Source organism: Rattus norvegicus, chromosome 3, assembly GCF_036323735.1.
Source record: "Rattus norvegicus strain BN/NHsdMcwi chromosome 3, GRCr8, whole genome shotgun sequence".
Taxonomy (NCBI): Eukaryota; Metazoa; Chordata; class Mammalia; order Rodentia; family Muridae; genus Rattus; species Rattus norvegicus.
In genome coordinates this window covers 121,365,761-121,390,828 of record NC_086021.1, presented here as the reverse complement: position 1 = coordinate 121,390,828, position 25,068 = coordinate 121,365,761, and the positions used below count along the sequence as shown (strand labels likewise).

At 40.2% G+C, this 25,068-nt stretch overlaps 1 protein-coding gene across 2 annotated transcripts in view; it reads left to right on the top strand.

The window, feature by feature from the left end:
- The window catches only part of Aqr (aquarius intron-binding spliceosomal factor), a 70,089-nt gene that overhangs the window by 8,547 nt on the left and 36,474 nt on the right, over nucleotides 1-25,068 (top strand). For both annotated transcript variants that reach the window (NM_001100987.1, XM_063284276.1), the window contains 12 exon segments: nucleotides 2,709-2,829; nucleotides 5,669-5,809; nucleotides 7,966-8,034; nucleotides 9,199-9,299; nucleotides 10,483-10,559; nucleotides 13,792-13,856; nucleotides 14,885-15,001; nucleotides 16,350-16,463; nucleotides 17,794-17,897; nucleotides 19,061-19,163; nucleotides 21,793-21,913; nucleotides 23,633-23,774. In NM_001100987.1, coding sequence (NP_001094457.1) covers nucleotides 2,709-2,829; nucleotides 5,669-5,809; nucleotides 7,966-8,034; nucleotides 9,199-9,299; nucleotides 10,483-10,559; nucleotides 13,792-13,856; nucleotides 14,885-15,001; nucleotides 16,350-16,463; nucleotides 17,794-17,897; nucleotides 19,061-19,163; nucleotides 21,793-21,913; nucleotides 23,633-23,774 — 1,275 coding nt within the window.

Genomic DNA, 25,068 nt, shown 5'->3' with positions numbered 1-25,068 from the left:
GAAACTGTGGAGTTTATGGTTGTAAATTAACTAGTATATCATAAGAACGCTAACAGAATTCAGTTTTATTCTCATAATAATCTTAGAAAGGTTTTTCTGGATTATCTAGGAGAAAACTGAATCTGGGAATGAGTCCTTTCTTGTCCTGGGATAAGTATATATTTTCTACCATACCAGGCCAGTTTTCAAGAAGACCACTAGGTTTTCATTACCATAACAACATACCTGAAGTAGTATCAGAAAAGCTTTGTTTTTGGCAAGTGGTTTCAGAGGGGTCAGTCAGTGGTAATTGGTTGCTTTGGCCTACGATCGCACAGTGCATCATAGTGAGCACTGTTCATCTCATGGCAGTCAAAAGCAAAGAAAGGAAGGGCCAGAGCCCCAGAATTCCTTTCAAGTGCATATGCCTAGGGACTCTTCTTCTATTAGTCTCCATTTCCTGACGACTCTTTTACCTTCCAGTAGCACAACCAGCCAGGGATCAGCCCTTTAATACATCATCCTCTGGGTGGCCCTCAAGAGCCTTACTATGGCAAAGACAGATGAAAAATAAGAAGATGTTGCTATGCAGTTAAGGTTAATTAGTTTCTTAGTGTCAAGAAATCAAAATGTTTAATGACTGAATTAAAGATAGCGAAACATTTTTAATTACTGAAAGTGTTACTTGTCAGTGTGATAGGATTTAGAAACTCCTGGGAGATAGGCCACTGGGTCTCCTGCGAGGGCTTGTTCTGACTAGGATTAGCTTTGGGAATGTGTTCCAGGGATTCTTTTGGGCAAGTATCAGTTGGTGTGGGAAGAACCCTCTTACCCATGGGCAGGGCCAGATGTGGAGAAGGCACTGGCATCCATCATCCTCTCCTGATTGTGACAATGAATTGAAGACATTTCATCTGAGGAAGTTAATTAGAAAATAGTAAGCATGAACAATAAGAAAGAGGCAATATGGTGTCTAGAATGACAAAGCCTTATGGGACATTCAGGAATATCGATTGACGATAGAAAAGGGGCAGTAGAGCAAACAGAATCTTGAGAGTTTTCTAGAAGTGCACAATTTCATTAAATTCTAGAAACACAGCACATAAATAACAGCACCACCACAAAGAACTAACATAGAATGAAGTTTTTAAAATCTTCCAGACTAAAGTCAGTGGAACCTAGAATTCTACACCCAGCTAAATTGCCAGGAAGTAAATGCCAGCTAAAGAATGATCTGCACCACATTATAGCTGACAGAAACTCTAAGACATGATTTAAGAAGAATATTCACGTAAGGGATGAAACACGTCCTCGCTCTTGTACTGGATAGCACTTTGTCTCTGACTTGATTTTTTGACCAGCATTTGTTTAAAATCTCACCGGGCTCCTATGTTATTGCAGACTCACCAGGGAGGAAGTCTTAGTCCTGGGCTCATGAGGTAAATACCAGGTCAGTGAGCCCCTGAGGTACAGAAGAACACAGAAGTAGAAGGGTATAACCCCCTGTGTGGGCACAAGTGTGTGGAAAGTCACCCCTGTAGTGATTTAATGTGCAGGAGTGGCGCTCTTCTTCATTCATTAATGCTTCATAGGATGTGGTAGCCCAATATAATAACTTGTATTCTGTTTTCTTTAATAAAAACTGACTAACTTACGTTTGTAAGGTCAGAGACACGTAAATTTTATTTGTTCACATTTCTCTAAGTCTAAATTAAGAATTTTAGTATCCAGAGGGACAAACATCACTTACTATAAAAACTGAATTATGGGGGTTGGGGATTTAGCTCAGTGGTAGAGCGCTTGCCTAGCAAGCACAAGGCCCTGGGTTCGGTCCCCAGCTCCGAAAAAAAGAAAAGAAAAGAAAAAAAACTGAACTATGTTGAGTTACCTTTTAACCTGAGTTGTAAAGCCTTTTTTTTGATTGTTATGTCATTTTTTTCTGATAAGAACTAGTGCAAATGTCTGAGTTTTATTTGTTTGTGAAAATACCTATTATAAAGCTTTGGGTTAAAGTTAATATATGTTAAATTAATTTATTTTTACTTCTGTGAACTTTCAGGAAAGAGAACTTCACGGCTAGAGACTTTGTATGATAGTGGATTAGTGACTTCTCTTGTTGAATACTTGTCATGAGTACTTGTCATGCCATTTAAGAACAGAAGGGTTTGGTTGGGATCACAGTTGAAGTTGTCCATATCATGGTAGAGGAGCTGTGGAGGTAAAAGCAGCTGGAGCAGTGGCAGTAGGAACCTAGGTGACTGACTGGTCACATCACCCCACTGTTGGGAGGCACAGAGCGTGAGGGCTGGTGCTCAGCTCCCAGTGTACTGTTTCCCTTTCTCATCACACTAGGAAGTCTGCATTCAGGGTGGAACTTCCTCCTTCATTAAGGTATATCTATTATCAGTCTCACAGACATACCCAGAGTTATTTCCCCTGAGTGAATAAATTCATTCACATTACCCATAAAGGTCCAACCCTAATCCTCCTTTGATATCTTCTCGCTCGGAAGTGTGGCCGTGTCACTCTCTGAGCCACAGTTTCTACATCTAAGTATCCAGTGGAGGCACAGGGCAGAGTACAGGGAAATTGGGGAAGATGTGCAAGTCATAATAAATAAGGATTCTAGAAAAATAGAAATACTTCTATGTTTCAGGTGAGTAATGCAGTACAATGTGTTGTGATAACTAATGAAATATTCTGTGCCTTTTTAAAAACACCCTTTACAGCCAATATCTTGAAAATTATCTTTGGATGAATTATTCGCCAGAAGTTTCCAGCAAAGCCTATTTAATGTCCATCTGCTGTATGGTGAATGAGAAGTTCAGAGAAAATGTCCCAGCCTGGGAGGTAAAAAAACTAAACTACTTCATAGTTTTCACACGGGTCCCTCTTAAGGCATTAAGAGTAGCAGAGTCTTTTCCTGATAGCCTGTGTCCTCTTAGTGGGAATGTTAACCCGAGGGTAAAGCACTGTGAGACAAAGTATGGATGTGTAAAAGGCAGTGTTAGTGAAGAATTCATGTGTAGAAGGTTGATTGTATTCCTTCCAGCTGATTTTCTAGGACTTAGGTGATAACAAGGTAGAGTTGTTTTTCTGTGTTGTGACTCAGAGAAGGAATGATGCGGATTATGATGACTTACATTTGCAATTGGCAAAGTACAAGGTACATTGGCAACTATAGGAGGCGATGCATATGCGTTGACAGGCGTTTCATGCTGTACTTTCTGCTCAAATTTTTTCCCCTTTTCAATTTGGAACTGCTTTTGCTATTTGAAAATTTCTAATGAACTGACGGTTTCTTTAGAGAACCTCTTTACCCACAGTGTGGTGCCCTCCATAAGATGCCCAGCTCACTAACGGTTTCCTTCCAAACCTATTTTTTTAAATAATGAAAAAGCATGGGAGTTGCCATCTTCTTGATGAAGTGGAGTGATAGTGTTTAAGATAGAGTTTAGAGCTGTCCAGATTGAAGCATGACACTTCACTCAGATGTTAAGTGACTGTCATCTCAGGGCACATTTTAGCTCCGGTTAAACTACGGGCTGTAAACCTTACTGAGACATCCTCTGGATCTCAGGAAGTTGCTTCAAGCCATTATAGAAAGGAAGAGGGATTTACTTTAAAGCAGGTAATAATTTCACCAATTCATATATTCTAGAGACACTTTAGTGATTAGGAGTTAAAACAGGAATGACAATGCAGGAATTCCCCCATTTTGTATAGGAATACATTCCAAGACCCCAGTAGATAACCATATGTGTGTATGTTACTCCATCGTAATATATATATGTGTGTGTGTGTGTGTGTGTGTGTGTGTGTGTGTGTCATATATCATATATGCATATATATTATATAATATATACATACACATATATAATGTATACACACATATATATTATATAATATATATGTTCATAAATTGTTCATGTATAAGCATTAGGACAAAGTTGTATATAAATTGAGCAGTATAACAAATCAACAGCAATTAATAATTAAATAGAATTATACTATACTGGACTTAAATTGTCAGGATTACTTTTCTTTTATTATGGAGTGATTATTATGGAAAATAAAAGTTAAATTGGTCTGCCTGCTGAGATGAAGTGTCTAGATGGCAAATAGCTTGTATATGTTGGATACTATGGTGGAATTGATATCCCAGGCCAAATCAAACATGGTTTCATTACATTCCTCAAAACCCTGTACAGTTGAAAACACATAAAATTGTTTCTTTCTAGAATTTTCCCTTTAATAATTTTAGATTGTAGTTGGTGTAGGTAACTGCAATTACAGAGAGCAAAGTTATGGATAAAGTGCAACTATCATAGAGTCAAGGACATAGAAGATTTAAAAGTAAACAATGACTGGATTGGTTTACTGCAGTAGCATGAGGGAAGTGTGTGGTGTCAATAACTTACCATACGTGGGCAACTGAAAACTATAAATGATGGTGCCATTTACCACAAAGGTAAGAGAGGAGTGGAGGGACGCTGCAGAAGGCCTTTTGTATAGGCTTGGAGTTTCAGTTGCCTGGTGATGAGTAGTAACACAGACAAAAGCAAGGTTCTGGTGCCAAGGACCTGACTACAGGTGGCTACTCCAGAGTCATTAGCATAGCCAGAACAAACTGCCTCCTGAGCTACAAGTCACTGTGAGAGCCAGCAGCTGGGGGCTAGATGTCATTCAGTGAGCACTCAGCACAAAAAGGAAGGAATGGGAGGGGACGGGTCCTGTAGGCTTAGTGTCATGGGGATGTTGTTGATAGAGGCTGATGTAGAGAGATGAGTAGAAGCACCTACAGTAACCACACATCTCTTTCATTTGTTGCTGCAGGATGCAGCAGGACCTTGAATATATACATACATACATACATACATACATATATATATATATATATATATATGTATATCTGCATTTTAAGAGCCAAGAGCGCTATTGGGCAGGAGAAGCTGTCCTGAGATTAATTGCAGCATGGAAACTATAGTTTTTGCTGAAGATAGAGTTGTTTTGTTTATATCAAGGAATTAAGATACTCCAAAAACTTAATAAGAAAAAAAGCTTTATCTAAATAAAGTATAACCGAACACAAGAACAAGTAAGAGGATTGAAGCCTTTATTCTGTTAGCTTTAGGCCTCTCATAGTCCTGACAGAAACTCATTGACTTACTGTCACTGATGAGAAGTCTGCACAGCTTCTCTTAAATCACATATACGGATGTTCATGTAATAGTTTGTGCTAATTCATTCCTAAAACCCCCACCAGGATTTGTTTAATAAAGAAAAATGGGGCTGGAGAGATGGCTCAGCAGTTAAGAACACTGACTGCTCTTCCAGAGGTCCTGAGTTCAATTCCCAGCAACCATATAGTGGCTCACAACCATCTGTAATGGGTATCTGATGCCCTCTTCTGGTGTGTCTGAAGACAGCAGCGAGAGTGTACTCACATACATAAAATAAATAAATCGAAAAAGAAAAAGAAAAATGCAAGCAAGAGCTCAAAATGAATTTTTAATTGCTTGTTTATGGTTTCTCAAGACAGAATGTACCGCTGGCTGTCCTAGAACTCGTGCTATAGACCAGGCTAGCCTCAAACTCAGACATCTGCCTGCCTCTGCCTCCCATGGTGTTGGGATTAAAGGCGCATGCCACCACCGCCTGGCTCAAAGTGAATTTTTACTCTTTGCAGACCTTTAAGAAGAAGCCAGACCACTTCCCCTTCTTCTTTAAACGCATCTTGAAAGCAGCACTAGCTGAGACTGATGGCGAGTTCTCCCTCCACGAGCAGACCGTGCTCCTGCTTTTCCTGGATCATTGCTTCAATAGCTTGGTAATTTTGCTTTGTGCTCAGGTCTTCAGAGTGAGTTTAGATGAGCGCCTTACGGATGTCACCTCCTGCGTAGTAGTAGGGAGTAAAGCAGATGCTGGAAACTTCGGTTCAGCATCTCTGACAGCTTTATAAGCCGTTTCCTTTAGAAGGTTGGGCTTGATTACTGGTCTCCTACTGAACTTAGAAAATGAAAGTGAGAGGGGGAAGGGAGAGCATGAATGTGAGGAGGAGCCATGGGTCTGGTTAATAAATACTTTGAACTGTGAAGTCTGCAGAGTCTTCATGGTAAAATATGGAGTCGTATTTTGTGGTGCCTCATACACAGGCCAGCTAGTCAGCAGGAGAGCTGTGTTGTAAGTTGACTGGATGGTCTTTGAAGTGTCTTGTTTTGTTGTGATATGTTTTCATCCTTCATGAAATCATCTTGTTAAAAATGAAATATTTTCAGTAACAAATATTTCACCTCAGCTTCCTCCCTATGCATATCTGAAAGTGTATACATACTTATTTAAAGACAGATGCTTCTGAATTAATCATTTCCTTAGACTTATGGAGGGAAATATGGAGTCCATTCTTAACCCGAAGACCAGATACTGTTAGATGAGTGGTTACTGGGTTTCTATCTACTACCTGATAGCTTGGGTCTTATAAAGACATGTAAGAAAGTCTATGATGTTCCCCAGTAGATACTACTGTTATCTCACTAATAGTTATAAATTAATAGTTAGAAAACTCAACAGGAAAAAATATGTAATTCCTTATCAGACATTGAATAATGACAGGATTTACTTAGTATTATTAATAGTTTGGTGCTTTGTTTAAAAACCTTAAAACCTACTTTATTATTGAAATATTGTATCTTTTATTTTTTCCAATTTTCTCTGAACTGGATATACCATTCTGCCACACAGCTTTGTACACCCTGTCTCCTGGAAGGAAGACATTCCTGCAAACCCCTAGTTGTTATTGTTATTATTATTATTAGTAGTAGTAGTATTAGTATTAGTTTTTTATGCTGGGTATGACCATAATGTACCCCAGAGATAGATGTCTAGGTCTGGTCATGATATTTTTGTCAAACTGTCACTATAACTTTAAAAATATCTTCTTCAGTGTAGCCCACACTAGCCTTGTACTTATGTTTCTGCCTCAGCCTCATTAGTGCTGGGATAGTACAGGCTTATGGCTCCTTCCTCAGTTCATAACCTTTATCGTGTTTGTTTCTGCTTAAAGACATCTTACTTAATATACAGTCATCTATGAGCTCAGCACCCAAGTTCCCTTCCCAGTATCCATGTAGGGCAACTTATAATTATCTGTAACTCCAGGTCCAGAGGATCTTATGTCCTCTTCTGGCGTTCTCAGGTGCATGTGCATGCACACACACATGCACATGCATACGCTCACACAAAAAATATACAAATAATAAATCTAAAAGAAGACACAAGTATTAAATGTATTATACCCATGAACTTCAGGTAGCACTTCAGCCTTGTTCAGGGGATCCATATTAAAAGGGTAAAATCACCAACAAAATATGATAAACATAGGCCAGCACTTCTCAGAAAGGATGTTTGCTGGCGGCTGAATCTGCAGCAGAGAGCTAACTTAGCCTCAGGGAGACACGTGACTGAAAATTTCACATGTTTTGTGCTTTCTGTAATTACTGCAGGGAGTATTAGTTTGGAGATTAAAAATACAATTTTGTGAAAAGTGAATTTTTAAATATATCTGAAAATAGTGAAAACTGCCAATTAATTGTGAAATTTTTTAAAAGACACTCTGTGTCCGTGTGTGTGTGTGTGTGTGTGTGTGTGTGTGTGTGTGTGTGTGTGTGTGCGCGCGCGCGCGCGCGCGCGCGCGCGCATATGGGTACCAACAGAGGCCAGAGACCTGGAGTTGGACTTACACACTGTTGTGGTCCTCTCAAGGTTCATTCTTGGAACCAAACCCTGGTCCTCACTAAAAGCAGCAAGTGCTCTTAACCATTGTTAGCGTTGAACCATCATCTTTAGTTCCTTGTTGAACTTCTAAGTAGTAAAAAATCACCAGTTTCTCCCAGGCCTCTAAAAGGACATAAACTATGTATATAGGAATGCAGGTAAAGATACAGAAATGTATATGAACTATAAGCTTGTTTTCTTGTGCTTTGACAGGAAGTAGACTTGATAAGGAGTCAAGTACAGCAGCTTATCTCCCTTCCTATGTGGATGGGCTTGCAGCCGGTAAGTGCCCATTTCAGAATGTATCTGTTATACATGATACAGACAGGTTCAGACCCAGTGATTTTATCATGAACACAAAAGTGTGTCAGCTGAACTCTGCTTCCTCTGTAGGAGTTTACTTTGTAATAACTTCTATAAAGGGAGCTTTTAGTTTTAAGGATTGTTGTATGCATCCTAATGTTTGCTCCACTTTAACACCGTAATGTGAAATGAGCTATTATTGAACTTGGAGAGGAAAGAGATAGCTTAGCAAAGTATGATTGCTATCCTTATGTATGTATTTGCATGAGGCCAAATGCAACCCTTGGTTTTCTTTTCCTGGCTGTGTATACAGCTGTGGAGGACTGCAGTATACTGAATATCAACCACTTCTGATTTTCATTCACTTTTTATTGAATGATGAGCACATTTCCTGTATCAACTAAAAATGACCGCTTTTCAATGAAATGCTTTACACAGCATTCTGTTTCCTGCTCTTGTCTCTGCCCCTGCCCAGATGTGCAGTGTGGGACACATGAAAAACAATAGTAATAGGAAAGTGATAGGTACGAGAGGAGGCAGTGTTCTGGTGTGAGCACCTTTTGTTTCTTTCGTGTGTTTGATGAGATGGGATCTTGGGTAGCCTAGACTGGCCTGGAACTTGCGTTCCTTTTATCAGCACTGAAACGGGCACGCACCTTGCTCAGACACCTCGTCCTTATTTCTTTCTGGCAGAAGTTTCTCTCTCCCACCTGCCACCCCCCACCCCAGCCCTAGGGAGTGAACCCAGACATTTGCCATGCTAAGCAGAGCATATATCACTAAACTCCAGGGCCAGAACTTCACAACTGTTTTATTGTTTATTGTTGGAGACTGAAATTTTTTTTTTATTTCAGCAATGCTTTAAGCATTTATGCTTATTTTTCAGATTTTTAGGCTTAAAATCTTAGTTTAGAAATTATTATTAGCCCATAATAATGATCATTAAAGGTAATTTTTTCCATCTTATTTTCATCAAAATATAAAGTGGAATAGTGTTTTTATAATACAAGTCATTCCATAGTTTTCATACTTTGATTGTTTTCAGATTATATGTCATTATATACAAAGAGACTAGGTAACGTTCAATCTAAGTATCATATCTGTTAGTGTTACTAATTGCTGTTTATCATACTTTTCTTTTAGGCACGATTGGAATTAGAATTAAAAAAGACACCAAAGCTAAGGAAATTCTGGAACTTGATTAAAAAGAATGATGAAAAGATGGACCCAGAAGCAAGAGAGCAGTACGTGGACAAAGCTTTCTTTCACATTCGGCTGTGGGTCAGGACACTGATTTATTGCTTCCTTTTACGTAGGGCCGAATCCACATAAGTTATCAGCAGATGCTCTCACTCGGATTAACATGAGTATTTTTCCAGAGGTCTGCAGTGTGTGCTTGGAGGCCAGAGGCTGTGTCAGGCGTCTTTCTCTATTGCGCTCCTTATTTTTTGAGTAGCTTTCACTGAACGTGTAGCCCTGGATCCTCCTGTGCTATTATAGATGCACAGCCCCACGCCAGGCTCTGACCTGGGTGCTAGGGACCAAGCTCGGGTCTTCGAGCTTGTTGTACAAGCTCTACGTTCCCTGTTGATGCATCTCTAGCCCCACACTGATCACTCACCGTACTGTGTGTTTCTAGCAGGGCTTACAGATCATTTGCAAGATATCTGTTACCTGATGTTTTATTAATTGATGGCTAATTCAGGGAACAGTGGGAACTTGACTTTTAAACTGATGGTTAAGTCTCTAGCCATTGTAATACTCTCCCTGTATTTGCTACCTAATTTAACTACATCAGGGTTTGTTTGTTTGTTTGTTTTTAGTGTAGTCTCACTCTGTAGACCAGGCTGGCCTGGAACTCACAGAGTTCTTCCTGCTTTTGCTTTCCAAGTACAGAGATTAAAGGCACGTGCCACTATGCCTGGTTAAACATGAGATTTTTAAAATGTTATGAGTGTGTATGTATTTGCCTGTATGTATTTAAGTATACCACATGCACGCATTGCATGGAAGCAATTGCTGGAAGAGTGCAATTCCTGGAGCTGGAGTTACAGACGGTTATGAACCACCATGTAGGTTCTAGAAACTGAACCCCGGTCCTCTGGAAGGGCAGCAAGTGCTCTTAACTGATAAGCCATCTCTCCAGTCCCTAAACATTAGACTTTTAAGGCTAGTAACAGTATAGGTGAAATTTTTAAATTACCTCTGCCACCCTGACCCCTGAATTTAGGTAGAAACTTATAATAACTGGAAGAAGTCCTTAGCATGCAAAGCAGGCCAGTGATGAAGCTGTTTCTTTATTCCTGTGAATTTATGAGGAAGACACTGAATGCTCAATATGCAACACAGAACATTTGAACATCTCAGTGTTTAAATTTGCTTTTTATAACTGTTGGAGAAATAATTGGACTATTGTTTGATTCTTAGGGCCTACCAAGAAAGGAGGTTTCTTTCCCAGCTCATCCAGAAGTTCATCTCCGTGTTGAAGTCCATCCCACTTTCTGGTAACTGGCCACTTTTCCTTCGCTCTTTGTATATCATTATGTCGCTGCCCTCCTGGGATTCCCTCACTTCTACTTTGAGCACTGCTGCCAGAATGATTTAAAACTCTAATAACAGACATGTGTCCTTTCCATTTCCTGTATATTGCCGGCCCGAGGGTTGTTTCAGCCTAGAAGGGTTATTAAAGCACAGCACAGTTATGGAAATATTTGTTTAGTTAGTAAATGTTTGTATTTGCTTACCAGGTCTGAGTTCTCTGCAGGAGGCTGGGGACAATAGTGCATTAGGTGTTTATGGTCTCATTTGCTACTCTATAATACAACACTGAAGAGTGTTTTCAAGTGGTATGAGCTGGGTGGAGGATCAGGAGCGCTTTTGAGACAGTTATCTACAACATAAGATGGGTGGAGTCCACCTTTACCCGTATGTCCTGATATATCATGTTTTTAAGTTAGCATACAAAGTAATGGGTCTCATCATGGACCGATCGTTTATACTTTATTCTCATCCATCTCCCTCCTGGCACTCCCCTCCCCCCCATTCGTCCCCATTCCTCCTGTCCCTCACTTGCTGACCGATCTCCCACCCCACAAGAATCTTCCCCTCAGATCTCATGTCCTATGTATTCAGTTGGCCCCACCCCTCCAAAGATCATTTCCCTTCTCAAGTTCACCTTTATTCTCATGTCCAGAACACACATAAGACTCATGCTCACATGTATTCACGCATACATGTGTGCGTGCATGTATGTATACAAGTTTAAACTTAGGTTCTGCATATGAAAGAAAACATGGTATTTGTCTTCCTTGTCTTTCTGCATCTGGCTTAGTCCACGTAACAACTTCTAGTTTTATCCATTTTCTTGGAGATGTTGTGATTGCATTTTTCCTTATTCCCAAATACAGGCCTGATGTGCATATTTATTACATTTTCTTCATCCGTTCATCTGTTGATGGGTATTGTTGGTTGCATTTCTTAGCTGTTGTGATTAGTGCAGCTGTAACATCCATTTGTAAGTGTCTCAGCAGTGAGCCTTACCAGTCCTTTGGATATTGTCTGAGATTGGCTAAGTTATGGTAGTTCTCTTTGTAGTCTTGAGAAACCTCCACACTGACTTCCGTAGTGGCCGTGGCAGTTTCCATGTTCTCTAAGTAGTAAAAACATACACTTCATTGTTTGTTTGTTCGTTTAGTACCTTGTCCAGCATGGCTCTAGGGACTAACCTGACTGGGTTGCAAGGGAATGAAGAGAAGACAGACGCATGGACCCAAAGTAAAACTAAAATTGGGTAGCCTTGCCTTTCTGATGGAGAAGCCACAGTACCCAGAAGCTCAGTGTGTTTTAATAAACAGTTTAACAAGGAGGCTGAGGTTATGGTGTATAATTGGATCAAGGAGGCAGGTTTAACTAATCTCAGTAGGAGCATTCTTGTGGGGTGGTGGTGGTGAGGGGGGGTGCAGTCTCTAGGGTGTAAACATCCAGGAAGTACAGACCTGAGGAAAGCTTTACCAGGCTTCTGAGCCTCACCAGGGAGACTTGGCAACTCCCATGAATCTGAGGTGTGGGAGTCCTTGATGCAGCTGTGCCCATGCCAATGATACGCAGCCACTGGGGTTCCATTGTGTGTATGTATGCATTTAGTTAGTGAGTTATTTATTCATTTTATATACTTATTTATTTGTTTATTTTAGATTAGGTCTTGCTGTGTAGAACATAGTGGCCTAGAACTCACTATCTAGCCCAGGCTAGCCCTGAACTTATGCTTCTCTTGCTATATCACCCAGAGTGCTGAGACTGTATGAGCTGACCTCCCTGGTTTCATTCCTAACAGCCCTTTGGCCTAGGATAAGGTCAGAAAACCATGTTCTAATTCTCCATCCTCAGCTGCTTGCTTTCTCTTCCTCAGTTTATCACTTAGGGAGTGAATGTCTAGAGGAGACATTTAATGTCTCTTCCATTGGTCCTATTGTTTCAGCATCTGGGTAGCAGGTATGGCAGCTGGGAAAGTCTGGGAGGAGAAGTACAGTTAGCATTTTCATATAGTAGACAGAAGCCTTCCGATTTCTCTAACATTGGACCTTCCATTTTCCTGTGTATTACACATAAATAAATGAATTCTGAAGCATTTGTGGGCTGGTTTTTATAGATGTGGTATTGGGTTAGTTACTGCTTAGAGTCTTAGGTAAGCAATGGGTAAAAAAGAATTGTGTACAATTGAAAGAGTGTTGACACCATGAATTTAGGGGTAAGTGGTAGGCCATTTCCTGGTATTAAGAAGAACCAAAACTTATATCCTGAAAGTATTTTATTTCACAAGGCTGTAATTATCTTAAAATGAATTTTACAAAATAGTACATTGTGTTTGTGAATACCATAAGTCAGTCTTAGGATTCTTTAAAAATTTATGTTTTATAATACATCCTTGACATTTTCATGTAAAAGTTCAAACACTCTATCTAAGCCAATATAATCCCCTTTTAAGATTAAAAAAAAATCCATGTATGGACAGTGAAGAATTTCTTTCTGTGGTGTATATATTTACTATGTCAAAGTTAGCTGTATACATCAGGTGTGTGTGTGTGTGTGTGTGTGTGTGTGTGTGTGTGTGTGTGTCTTTGTATGTATCATGAATAAGCACAGTCATATGCAGGCATGTACATGTGTTTACTCATGAGAATATTTAGGAGTTTGGTATATCATAATACTGAGGAAAATAAATAAACTCTAGATAGAAAGCTGTCTTTTATTAAAAAGTTAACTACTTTTGACTTTTAAAAACACTGTATTTATGCAGACTGGAGAGAGACTCGTTAAACTTGCAGCTCTTCTTGGCAAAGCCCCAGATTGTGTTCCTAATACATATATGGCAGCTCATGTTCTATGACTGGGTCTAGAGGATCTGGAGCCTTCTGTCCTCACAGGCCATAGTGTACATACACACATATATACATGTACACTCATACACACAAAATAGATGTAAATCTAAAAAATAATGTAGGCATCATTTTTTGAACATCAGAGTAATTAAACACAGTTCTGACTCATCTAAATATTTCATCTCCTCATAATAGTAGAACTAAATAATGATGGCCTGCCTTTAAAAAAAAATGAGATTCTTATTCAGCTACCAAGAACAAGACAAATAATTTTGTTTAAATTATTAAATAACTCAATTTTAAGAAATAGCATACAAAATGGCTTGGTAAAATTCTAATATGTTTCTCTCATGTCTAGAGCCTGTCACTATGGACAAAGTTCATTACTGTGAAAGATTCATCGAACTTATGATTGATCTAGAGGTAAGAAATATGTGGTGACTTGTATACTCTTCAGCAGTCTCAGATGAAGCCGTGACTACTTACTTGAAATGACCCTTGGTCTGCTTATAGACAAGGAAATCTCAGGGTTTGACTCCTTGAGATTTTGGACTAACTGTCCTACTGGCATGGGTTCTTATTGCCTTTTAGAAATACGATGTCTAAAGATTTCATACAATTAGATATGAGATTCTTATGGATAGTTCAGATCCAAAATTGATGTGGTTCAGAGTAATCCATTTCCTCCTCTTCCCTAATATAGGAAATTGAAAGAAAATCTGTCCCATGGTTTGAAGTGAGTGTTAAAACTATTAGACTAACAATCATTCATGAGAATTTTGTTCATAAAATTACTCTACCAGTGACTAATTTATATCCTCTCACTGTCTCAGACCTGAGTAACTCTGTTTATTAGGTGATGTCATTGATTAGATAAGTAGTTATCCAACTGTCTCCTCACTGTCTATCTTACTACAATAAGGGAAGTAGGGACAGGAAATGGAAAAGAGCTTTGCTTTTACCGCTAAATATACAGCACGTACTTGAGTTTCACAGGGATGTGTAAAAACTACTAAACAAAGACAGGCAGTGATGGTGCATGCCTTTAATTACACTACTCAAAAGACAGAGGGAGGCTGGACTCTGAGTTCAAGGCCAGCCTGGTCTACAGAAGGAATTCCAGGACATCCAGGTGTACACAGAGAAAATCTGCCTTGAAAAACCAAACCAACCAACCAAACAAACAAACAAACAAACAAAAAAACCAACCACTAGACGAGATGTTTTTTAAGACTCTTTCGTGTGATCCTTTGAAAAAGGAAAAGCATTGCCCCTGAGTGTTTCTTGTTTTACTTGTTTTACAGCATGGATGAGACCCTTTGTTTTATATACCATGCATCTTTGGGCAGGCAGGAGGGTGTTTGGTAGTGTCCACTTTGTGTGAAATAGTCAGTTTGATCTCTAGCTGCAGGGAATACCTGAAACATGGACGTGTTGTGCTTGCATTTCAGGCTCTGCTCCCCACAAGGCGCTGGTTCAACACCATCCTGGATGACTCCCACCTCTTGGTGCACTGTTACCTTTCCAGTCTTGTCCACAGGGAAGAGGATGGCCATCTGTTTTCCCAGGTGAGCCTAGTGGATCGGACACATTTAATGCTGTCATCTCTTAAGTTGGTCTTTGCCTTGCCATGTAGCCAAAGTAAAAGTCTTAAATATGGACCTGTATGTTGTAGATTCCTGGTCAGTTTAAAATAAAACAAGAATTTATAAACTGAATTTGTACTAGAATGCACCTACTTAATCCTAGTAATCACCGAGGTTGTATGTTAACTATATGTTCCTTCATTATTGAGCTAAAGTATCACTTTACAAGTATAGTGCCAGGTGTTCACATCTTTCACTTGTGTGTGCAAAACCCCCGTGGGACATAACAGGTGAGAACTTGACTGCCAGTGAGTTGTACCCCTGTGCCATGGCTCACTCTTGCCTGTGACAGCAGTGACAGGCAGTTGATAGTGTGGAACTTAAGAGTAGGAAGGCAAATGTACTTTACTTTATTGCCTTGGGTAAGAAAGAAATGTGTTGGTATTTCAGATTTCCTGTATTGTCAAGTGAAAGGAAATGTCTAACGTGTGTAATTGTGTTTTCCAGGGAGAGTTAATTGGAGATGCAGGTCTTATGTGTGTGACGTACTCTAGCTCATGTCTTACTAAGCACTTTTCTGTTTTCATTCAAAAAAAAAAAAATCTACCAAGTGATTGGCCATATATATTAACTCTTAGAAATTGACTATAATGTGTCCCAGGTTAGGACTAAAGATAGTAAATAAGTGACCACAGCCAGAATATTCCATGTCCATGTGCAGAAAGTGAGACCTCTTCATACGCAGTCGAAGCTTAAGCGAGGTCGGGTGGCATGGAGGGTCATGAGGGATAGTGGATACACTCCTGTAGTTTGCTTTTCTGTTGCTGTGACAGTGTACTCTGATGAAAGCAGCTTGCAGAGGAAAGCATCCGTTTGGCTTACACTTTCAAGTCACAGTCCATCCTCAGAGACAGGGCAGGAGCTTAAACAGGAGATCAAAGTTGGGAAAGGCACGGTGGCTCGCTTTTTCAGGGTGGACCCATCTTCCTAGGGATGTGAAGCACCAGCCAGGACAGTCTGTCACAGACCAGGGCACAGGACAGTCTAATGTGGCAAATTCCTGAATTGTTTTGGGATTACAGTTGATATTCTCTATAGCAGTGGACTATGTCTATCGAGTAGGCTCAATTTACTTATAAAATACATATTTTATTTTCATAAACTTAAATATGTTTGGATATGCTCTCAAGTATAGGATGTGTAATGCTAAATTCTAAAATTTTCAACCCCAGAGAAACACGTAGATCTTTTATTACTTTTAATAAATAGTGTTTTATACTTTGTTGGTCTCATGTTCACATGGTTTATTAATTTAAATCAATCTTTCCAGCTATTAGACATGCTGAAGTTCTATACGGGCTTTGAAATTAACGACCAGACTGGAAATGCCCTGACAGAGAACGAGATGACCACGATTCACTATGACAGAATCACATCTCTGCAGGTAAATAAATGCAGTATACCGTTCCTCGTGCTCCTTGTTGAGTCAGCCTGGAACTTAGGTTTTGTAATATGCAAATAAAAATACTATTGTGTTAGTTAGGGATTTACTGCTGTAAAGAGATGATACCATGACCAAGGAGGCATCTCATATAAGGACAACATTTAATTGGGCCTGGCTTACAGGTTCAGCGGTTCAGTTCATTATCATTCGGGCAGGAGCATGGTAACTTCCAGGCAGGAATGGTGCAGGAGGAGCTGAGAGTTCTACATCTTCCTCTGAAGGCTGCTAGCAGAAGACTGGCTTCCAGGCAGCTAGGACCAGGGTATTAAAGCCCACACACCTACTCCAGCAGGGCCACACCTCCCACCAGTGCCGCTCCCCGGGCTCAGCATATGCAAACCATCACATTCATATTGATTCATCCTCCCATTTTTTTTAATGTTTTGTAATTTGATGAATTTACGAAATAAGTGACTTTCATAGTCCATCTGAAACCTGTGAATCTATATGCTGGTATTTGATTCTCTAAAATCTGAGTTAGTGGCAATATTTCATGCCTATTAGAGAGCATGGGGTCCTTGTGTTCTCAGTGGCTGTCTTCGTTTACTCTTGGTCGGCTGGGCAACCCTTGGTAGGACTTAACTTTCCAGAGATCCAGACAACAGCAGAGCAGGAATGAGCTGCATTTTCAGCTAGTTCCTCTGTAATCTCCAGGAACTGCCCCTTGGGGCTTTCCTTTAGTATTCTTTGGCTAGTTTTTGGTTATAAAATGCCATTTTGGGGGCACTCATGCCAAGGAAGATGCATACCTGCCATTTTCATGTCAACTTTGTGGGGGCCACAGAAACCTGGGATATAGCTCTGATAGAGTATTTCCTTATGGCCAAAGCCCTGGCTCGATCCCCAGCAGTGGCAAGGAGGGCATTAAGCAGAACAATTTCTGCCTTCCCTATTGCACAACACGCCTCTGGTCTAATGAGGCAGGGGGCGCATGGGGGATAAACATAAGAAGTGGGACTGAAGTCACCAATCAGATGGATTTAACAGACATCCATAAAGCATCCACCCAAACACTAGAGCTTGCACATTCGTTTCAGCAGCGCAGGGAACTTTTTCCAAAATATTGCACATATTAAGAAAAAAAGCAAGCCTCAATAAATATGTGAAAGCGAACTAATACAGTGTGTGTTTTCTGACCATAGTGGGATAAAGCTAGACAGCAGGAAGGGAAATGAAAGCACACAAACTCTGGAGACTGAACAGCATACATTTGAACATATTCGCCCTGTGTGGCCTAGGACATTAACTCTTGACGGCCTTGCTTTCCTAGAGAGCTGCGTTCGCGCATTTCCCTGAGCTCTATGACTTTGCCCTCTCCAATGTGGCAGAAGTAGATGCCCGGGATTCCTTGGTCAAGTTTTTTGGGCCTCTCAGGTAAGAGACATGAAAAGAAGAGCATTCTCTCCTGGGATCTTGCTGTGGACTTTTCTTTCTTTCCTAGCACTGCAGGCTGTGGGACGACCCTTTGCCAACCTCACAGCTGGCGCTCCTCTCTGGCAGTGCGCAATTCTTGACTCACTTAGACAGAACTACCCATCTTTCCTCGGGAAGTGGTGAAAGGATTTTTAATAACTCAGGCCATTATTCTTTGAGCAGAACATTAACCTAGCCTAATCTCACTGTCATAAACAGCATATAACAGAAACCAGTAAAGCTTCACGTTTGATATTTGAGATATGACCTAGGAAAGTTTTATGTTCTTAACATATATCAATACTACTATCTACTACATATCTACTAGTGTATTTTTGGGAAAATAATAATAGTCAGTAGCTTCATTACTTCCTTATTCTGTACTTAAACAGCCATGGATCTTCAAAGTATGAGCAAGGCGCTGCTGTTGGTGTTCACTGTACTGTCTTGTGATTACTTTCCTATTGAATTTTCAATGCACTACATAGTCAAAAGCTGTTTCCTTGGCCTGGAAAAAACAAGAGATTGAAAATAGATTAGCAGTTCTAGGGTTTGGGTTAGGAAAGAGGAGCTTGATATAAAACAGCATTAGAGAAAACACTGTGTTAGGAAAGAAAAGCTACTAATAAAAGACAAAAGAAGGATAATTTATTCTTTCACATAATAAATTGTATGCAAAATGCATACTTCACATTTTGTTATATCCTTTTAAAAAATGTCTCTGAGAGTCCAGTGTTGGTAACTTTATCAGTAGGAACATGTTCTGTTTCACTGAAGTTGTTCTTAAGTGAACCTGGCTTTGGATAGTCCGCATGTGGGAGTCAGGAGGGACTGCACGGGCTGCTGGCCTCGGCCTGAGGGTGCTTGCAGTGTTCCTCACCTCTGCTTTGGGACCTTCAGTTGTACGTGCTCTGTGCATCTGTCAGTGGATTTCAGGTACCATGAAAGGCTTAGCAGAAACTACTTCAAAAGTTTTAATTCCTGTTTTTAATTTTGTTTTTATTGGGGTTTTGTTCCTTTGTTTTGCTGCTGTGCCATATGTTTCCTTTTTAAAATATCAATAGGAAAACATGGTTCAAATAGTAAAGGTAATTGATCTGAATAAAATCTTTTCCATTCTGCAGTTCAAACACACTCCACCAGGTGGCATCATACCTCTGCCTCTTGCCAACGCTCCCTAAAAATGAAGATACAACTTTTGATAAAGAGTTTCTTCTAGAATTGCTGGTAAATATTAATACTTAACTGTCTGATAATCTCTCTTATGGCTTTTCCCACCTCTCTGAGTCATTCATAATAATATAAACAGTACTGACTTCTAGAGTTCAGGCTCAGTATTTTGCCTCTTGTCCTTGAGTTATCTGATTTGGTGGGGGTGGGTCAGGCTTGCTTTTCCATGTCTGTGGTTTCTTTTCTCACATCTTCCAAACCTTTAAGCCCCGCTCGGGGGATTTGAAGGAGGCCACAGTTAGCAGTGCATGTGAATAACTGTGGCCATGCATTATTTTAATGGTGGTTATTCAAAACTAATGTATTCAGTATTAGGCCACAGCCTTGATACAGTAAGTTCAGTCGCTTAGAAATAGAGTAAATTATTCCTAAGTGGCTTAAGAATTCTAAGCAATTTTTCAGTCAGCTTTGGTAATGAGAGACTTTATTTTCTAAACTAGTTTCTTTTTTTCTTTTTAGAAACATAGTTTTTGTTGGGTGTGGTGACTTTTTTGCTGTTGTTTGGGTTTTGGGTTGGGTTCGGTTTACTTCGTACATAACGCACAACTGCACAGTAATTAAAATTAGGAGTGAAGAAGTCATCCATGTGGGCTTCTCCTGTTACCCAGGACTAACGGTATTTCTTCACCTGACCCCTCTAGAGCTCTCAGAAGACTTCTCTTATCTATTAGATTTAAATATGTGAAGGTTAATGAAGTACATTTATTGTTACTAATTCAGAGCTATCTAGGTTACAGTTGAAGGGAGAACTGTAGCGCAGTGATAAAGAGTGCTCACTTACTCAATATACTGAATACTGTGCATTGATCTCCAGCGCCACAGGCCAGAGATTCAAGTAACTCCATGTTTATTGTCTTCATTTCACCTTGTTTGGGGATTTAGTTCACTGCATAGTGTAGGAACACCTTCTGCCTCTCAGTACCACATTTTCTGAAACAAATGACTATTTATGTCAAATATTTAGCCATGTCGCTAACCAATGTCTCTTTAAGTGTTGACAGTTTTCACCTCTACAGATAGTGGTTGTGAGTGTGCGCGCGCGCGCGCGCGTGTGCGTGTGCGTGTGTGTGTGTGTGTGTGCGCGCGTGCGCGCACATAGCCATATGTGAACATTTAATCAGAGCCAGGAACTGGTTATTTTATTGTGTGTGCTCATGGCTGCCTGGTTAACCTGCATAACCAACTCTGACGAGTGTGTACTGCCTTCACACTGGCTTTGGCTTTTCTCAGATTTTTTTTTCTGTTATAAGATTAAGTAGCTTTTCATCTACTTCAGACATTTTCATTGCTAAGCAATACAAACAAATCAGTAAATAAGTAAGCAGGCTTATGTATCTGTTGATTTTTCTTACACATGTTGAACCGGCAGGCATGCCGTTCTGGGGTTCGCTTTCCAAGCTTGCATTTTCCACGTGGTGGAGAGCATAGTCCCTCCCGTCCACAGGAAAGACGCTGCTAGTGTGCTGAGTCTGGGGGCAGAGACAAGCCGTTTGTAACAGGTGTCTAATGCCCACCCACAGGTGTTTGCGTGTCATTCAGGGAGAAAGCCTGGGGAGCATTTTAAATTAGTTCCAGTATGGAAGCTACTTTTTTATTTGCTCTAAGTATGATTTCTATCTTTGCCTGTCCTCCTACAAGTCACTTGTCACTGTCTGTAACTGCAAACGCTTCCTAAAAATTCCCTGAGCTCTTCTCTGACAAGAAAATCTCTTCTAAGTCAGGCTGTTGGTACCAATACTAAGTCTTTATGAACAAAAGAAATACAAACCTTTCCCCAGGTTTGTTCTCATAGAAAAGCCACGTGTCATTTTGACATTGTCTTTTTTTAAAATATTTATTTATTTATTATATATGAGTTCACTGTAGCTGTCTTTAGACACACTACAAGAGGGCATCAGATCTCATTACAGATGGTTGTAAGCTACCATGTGGTTACTGGGATTTGAACTCAGAATCTCTGGAAGAACAGTCATCGCTCTTAACCTCTGAGCCATATCTCTCTAGCGCCATTTCGGCATTGTTAATTAGAAATCACAGTTTCTGTGAGACGCACTACTGGGATATCAAGCATGTGTAGAGATTATTAATGAGGGAAAGTGTAGCTCACCCAGTCTCTCATTTCAGTAGAGAAGATTCAGACTCCAGGGATTATTAAGTTTCTCAGATCACAGGAGATTCAGGGCTGAACGAAATCCTTGACTCATAACTTCTGTGTGGGGAGTTTGTTTGGTTCTTCCATAGATGCTACAGTTCTTAAACTCTTGGCATGTGCTGGGGAGATTAATACAGTTTTATAGTGTTCCTTCTCATTACCATAGAACCCTGATTAGAGACTGACACTTGTCCTGTTTTAGTAGAAAGAAACAGACTAAGAAGCTTATCGTAATTTCCTTATAGATGGAGGAGCTGGGATTCAACTCTAGTGCGTTTGGTTGATACCTCGTTTTTTATGATTTATGAGGAAAAACAGGAAGGGGAAAAAAATCAAATCTTATCAAACTGCCACAGGAATTTCTCTCTCCGTGCCTAATGGCAGTAAAGGCGGGCTCTCTCCTGTTGGCTCTAAGTGACCTGTGGTGTCATTCATGTTCCTACTGTAACTCATGGTACTGTTTCCTTCCCCTAGGTGTCTCGCCATGAACGCCGCATCTCTCAGATTCAGCAGTTGAATCAGATGCCTTTGTATCCTACTGAGAAAATTATCTGGGATGAAAACATCGTCCCTACCGAGTACTATTCTGGGGAAGGTAGGTAAGGAACACAGAGCTCACGGGTAACAGGAACTCAGGTTCATCTCACACAGCTCAAACGCAGCCATGTCTCCTCTCTACAGTAGGCTACTGTTCTGTGCTCTTGGATGTAGAAGCTAGAAAAGAGTGAGGATTTTGAATACTTAGCAAAATGACTTATATTAAACTAAATATATCTTAGGATGTGTTACCCTGTGGAAAATATGATTATTAAACCACAGTGCTGTTTCTGAAGAGGCTTAAGAATTCAGAAAGTGTAGCTTTCATTGATCACTGTGATAGGCTGTTTGCCCTTTAAAAACTGTTAGAGCCTTTTTAAAGTTCTTTATGAAGCCAGGACCGATGACCAAAAAAAAAAAAAAAAAAAAGGTCCTCCCACGTGTCCTTACCAGCTATTGCGCCTGTACCTTTGATTGAAAACTACTTGTTTTTGAAGAGAACTTGGCTCAAATGTACCAATTATGTCTTTAAAGTCACAATTATTTTGATGGTTACCAATCCAAGGATTTCCTGGAATTTCTCCTGAAATCCACCTACAGGAAGTATGTGCCATTGGAAACCATTGGGTTAAACAGCATAAGCCAGAGTCAGAAAGACAAGCCTGGAGTGTTCTTCTCTTTATCCAGAACATGGAAATGAAATTATATGTAGCTGTGTCTGTGTGTATCTGTGTGTGAGTATGTGTGTGTGTGTGTGTGTGTGTGTGTGTGTGTGTGTGTGTGTCAGGACAGTCAGAGATCACGAGGAGACAGGAGGAAGAGACTTTAAGGAAGGTGAGAAATAGGGAAGTAGAATCCATGTAATAAAGCAGAGGTTGGTCTAACTAGGGAAGGAGGAGAACTAGCTGGCAGGAAGGACTATTAGGAAGACAAAGGGAGGACACCTAATGAGAACAAGCTATGAACTATACGAGAAGAGAAGACGCCATGAGGAACCCATTCCCGTCTATGTAGCCTTTTTTAATTCAAGTGAGGGTTGCAAGGTGCTAACAGGGTTTTGTTTTTGTTTTTAAATGAAAACAAGACACCTTTCCTTCAGCCTATATGCCTCAGAGACAGTGACTCAGAGTGCAAGTCATTGTTTACTAATAAAAACAATGTGAATATTTGGCACACCATTTCTTGTCTCTAAGTTCTCTTATTACTGCTGTGGCACTGTAGATAATGTATAAAAATGTGATTTGTCAAATAAGCGTACCGTGGCTTTGCTAGTGCTGTCGACTGCTTGGTCTCTAAAGACTGGTAAGACTGCTCAGTGACGGAAGAGCAGAGAAGAGTGGGAGTGACAGAAAGACAGTGCCTTGACCCCAAAGCCTAGCCAGAGGCATGTTCGGAGTTCTCTTTAGGCAAAAGGACATCATCAGATTTACTTTTGTGTTGTTTGTTTTGCCACAGGGTGAGTTTAGGGTACTTGAGAATTTGGATGGCTTGACTTGGGAAGGAGTTTCTAAGTTACTAAGGCCCGTGCTAGTGTGAAGTATTTTTGGAAACATTTAAGAAGCGCTGCTGACCTGTGAAGTGCTGAGTGTACATTGCTTGCATGAGTAGTCGTGTCTCTACATGCTCTCTCACAGGATAGCCTGTGCTGTCTGTGCAAGTGGAAATGCGGACAGGTATCTGTCCCACAGACGTCAGTCGCTGCTTCTCCAGCTGCTGGCGTGCTTTCCTATAGACCAGATGATTGATTAGAAGTCATCGATGCTGTTTTCCTTTTCAGGCTGTCTTGCTCTCCCCAAGTTGAATTTGCAGTTTTTAACTCTACATGACTATCTCCTGAGGAACTTTAATCTCTTCCGCTTAGAATCAACTTATGAAATTAGACAAGACATCGAGGACAGCGTCAGCAGAATGAAGCCATGGTCAGTAAAATGATGCCATCTTTAAGGAAGCAATGTGTGTACAGTATCCGATACACTGTGTTAGGAAAAATCAGTGTGTTTAGCAATGTGAAGATATCTGCCAAAGATACCAACTATTTGAAGATTTGTATAATGTGAATTCACTTCAGACATGATAGAATATAAAATATGTATTTGAGTACCTTGGAGGTGTGGTTGGGGACCTGGGGAGAAGGGAGAAGAGTCATGGAAGAGGAGAAATAAATAGACATCAATAACCGGATAAAGAGGGGCCAGTAGTCCAGGACTAGGCCAGGTTAAACTCCGTGTGGTCTTGGGTGAGGTTTATCAGCCAGGAGTGATGCTCTACCACTGTTGTTCCGTGACTGTAGCTAGAAATGTGAGTCAGTGCCCAGTGAACTGCAGGCTAGGGATATTGCAGAACGTTCTGTGAGCAGCACATTGGAACTCAACTGTGTTGGCTGGATTCACTTTGAGGCCTACTTATTTGAGAATTTCTTTCAGTTTAAACTTGACTCCACCTCCTGGCTTTATGTGGAGTTTTCTTTAAGAAAATCCTTTTGTAGACGGGGTTGCATTATGAGATGTGTGAAGGTTAATTTTGGAATTTTACCTGTGAGTGACTGGGTAAATTCTTTTTATTCACTGTTTCTAAGTAGATGGTTACAAATACTCAAGGGATTGCAGATGCGTAAACTTTATTTGTGAAGTGAGTCATTACCTTTCAGGCATAGTAGGTAGACACACATGGTGAGACTGACTCTGTGTGGAAAGCCCGGCAGTTTCTGGAGTCTGAACCTCCTTTGGTGTCCTTCAGCCTTCTCTCTCTTCCCTAACCATAGAGACGACCACAGGCTCTGCAGTTATGGTCTATTTTTCACTTCCATATTTTATTTTATATTCAGTTCTATTTTTTTAATTATTATGTGAGAAGTTATTCTGGATGAGACTATAAAACCCAACACAGAGTATTTTTGACTTAATAATCAGTTGAGTCAGTAAGTAGGCTAGGATTGTGAGATTTGTGTATCCACTGGCTGCTCATCCCTGCCCACAGCTCTGCTGAAATTATTACCCATTGTTCGGACCCCGCGGGAGCGCTTGATCCCGAAACTCCTTTACAATTTGTGGTTACCTTGCACTTATGTGTCTAGATTTAGAGCCTAATTTTGGCCATTTTGCAAAATAGGGATTTATTAACTAGCACTTAAGTAAATAGAATTCACTTGTACATTTAATTTAAATGTCAAGCACACATACAAAGGAAACAAACAGTTACTCATGGTTTTTAGTC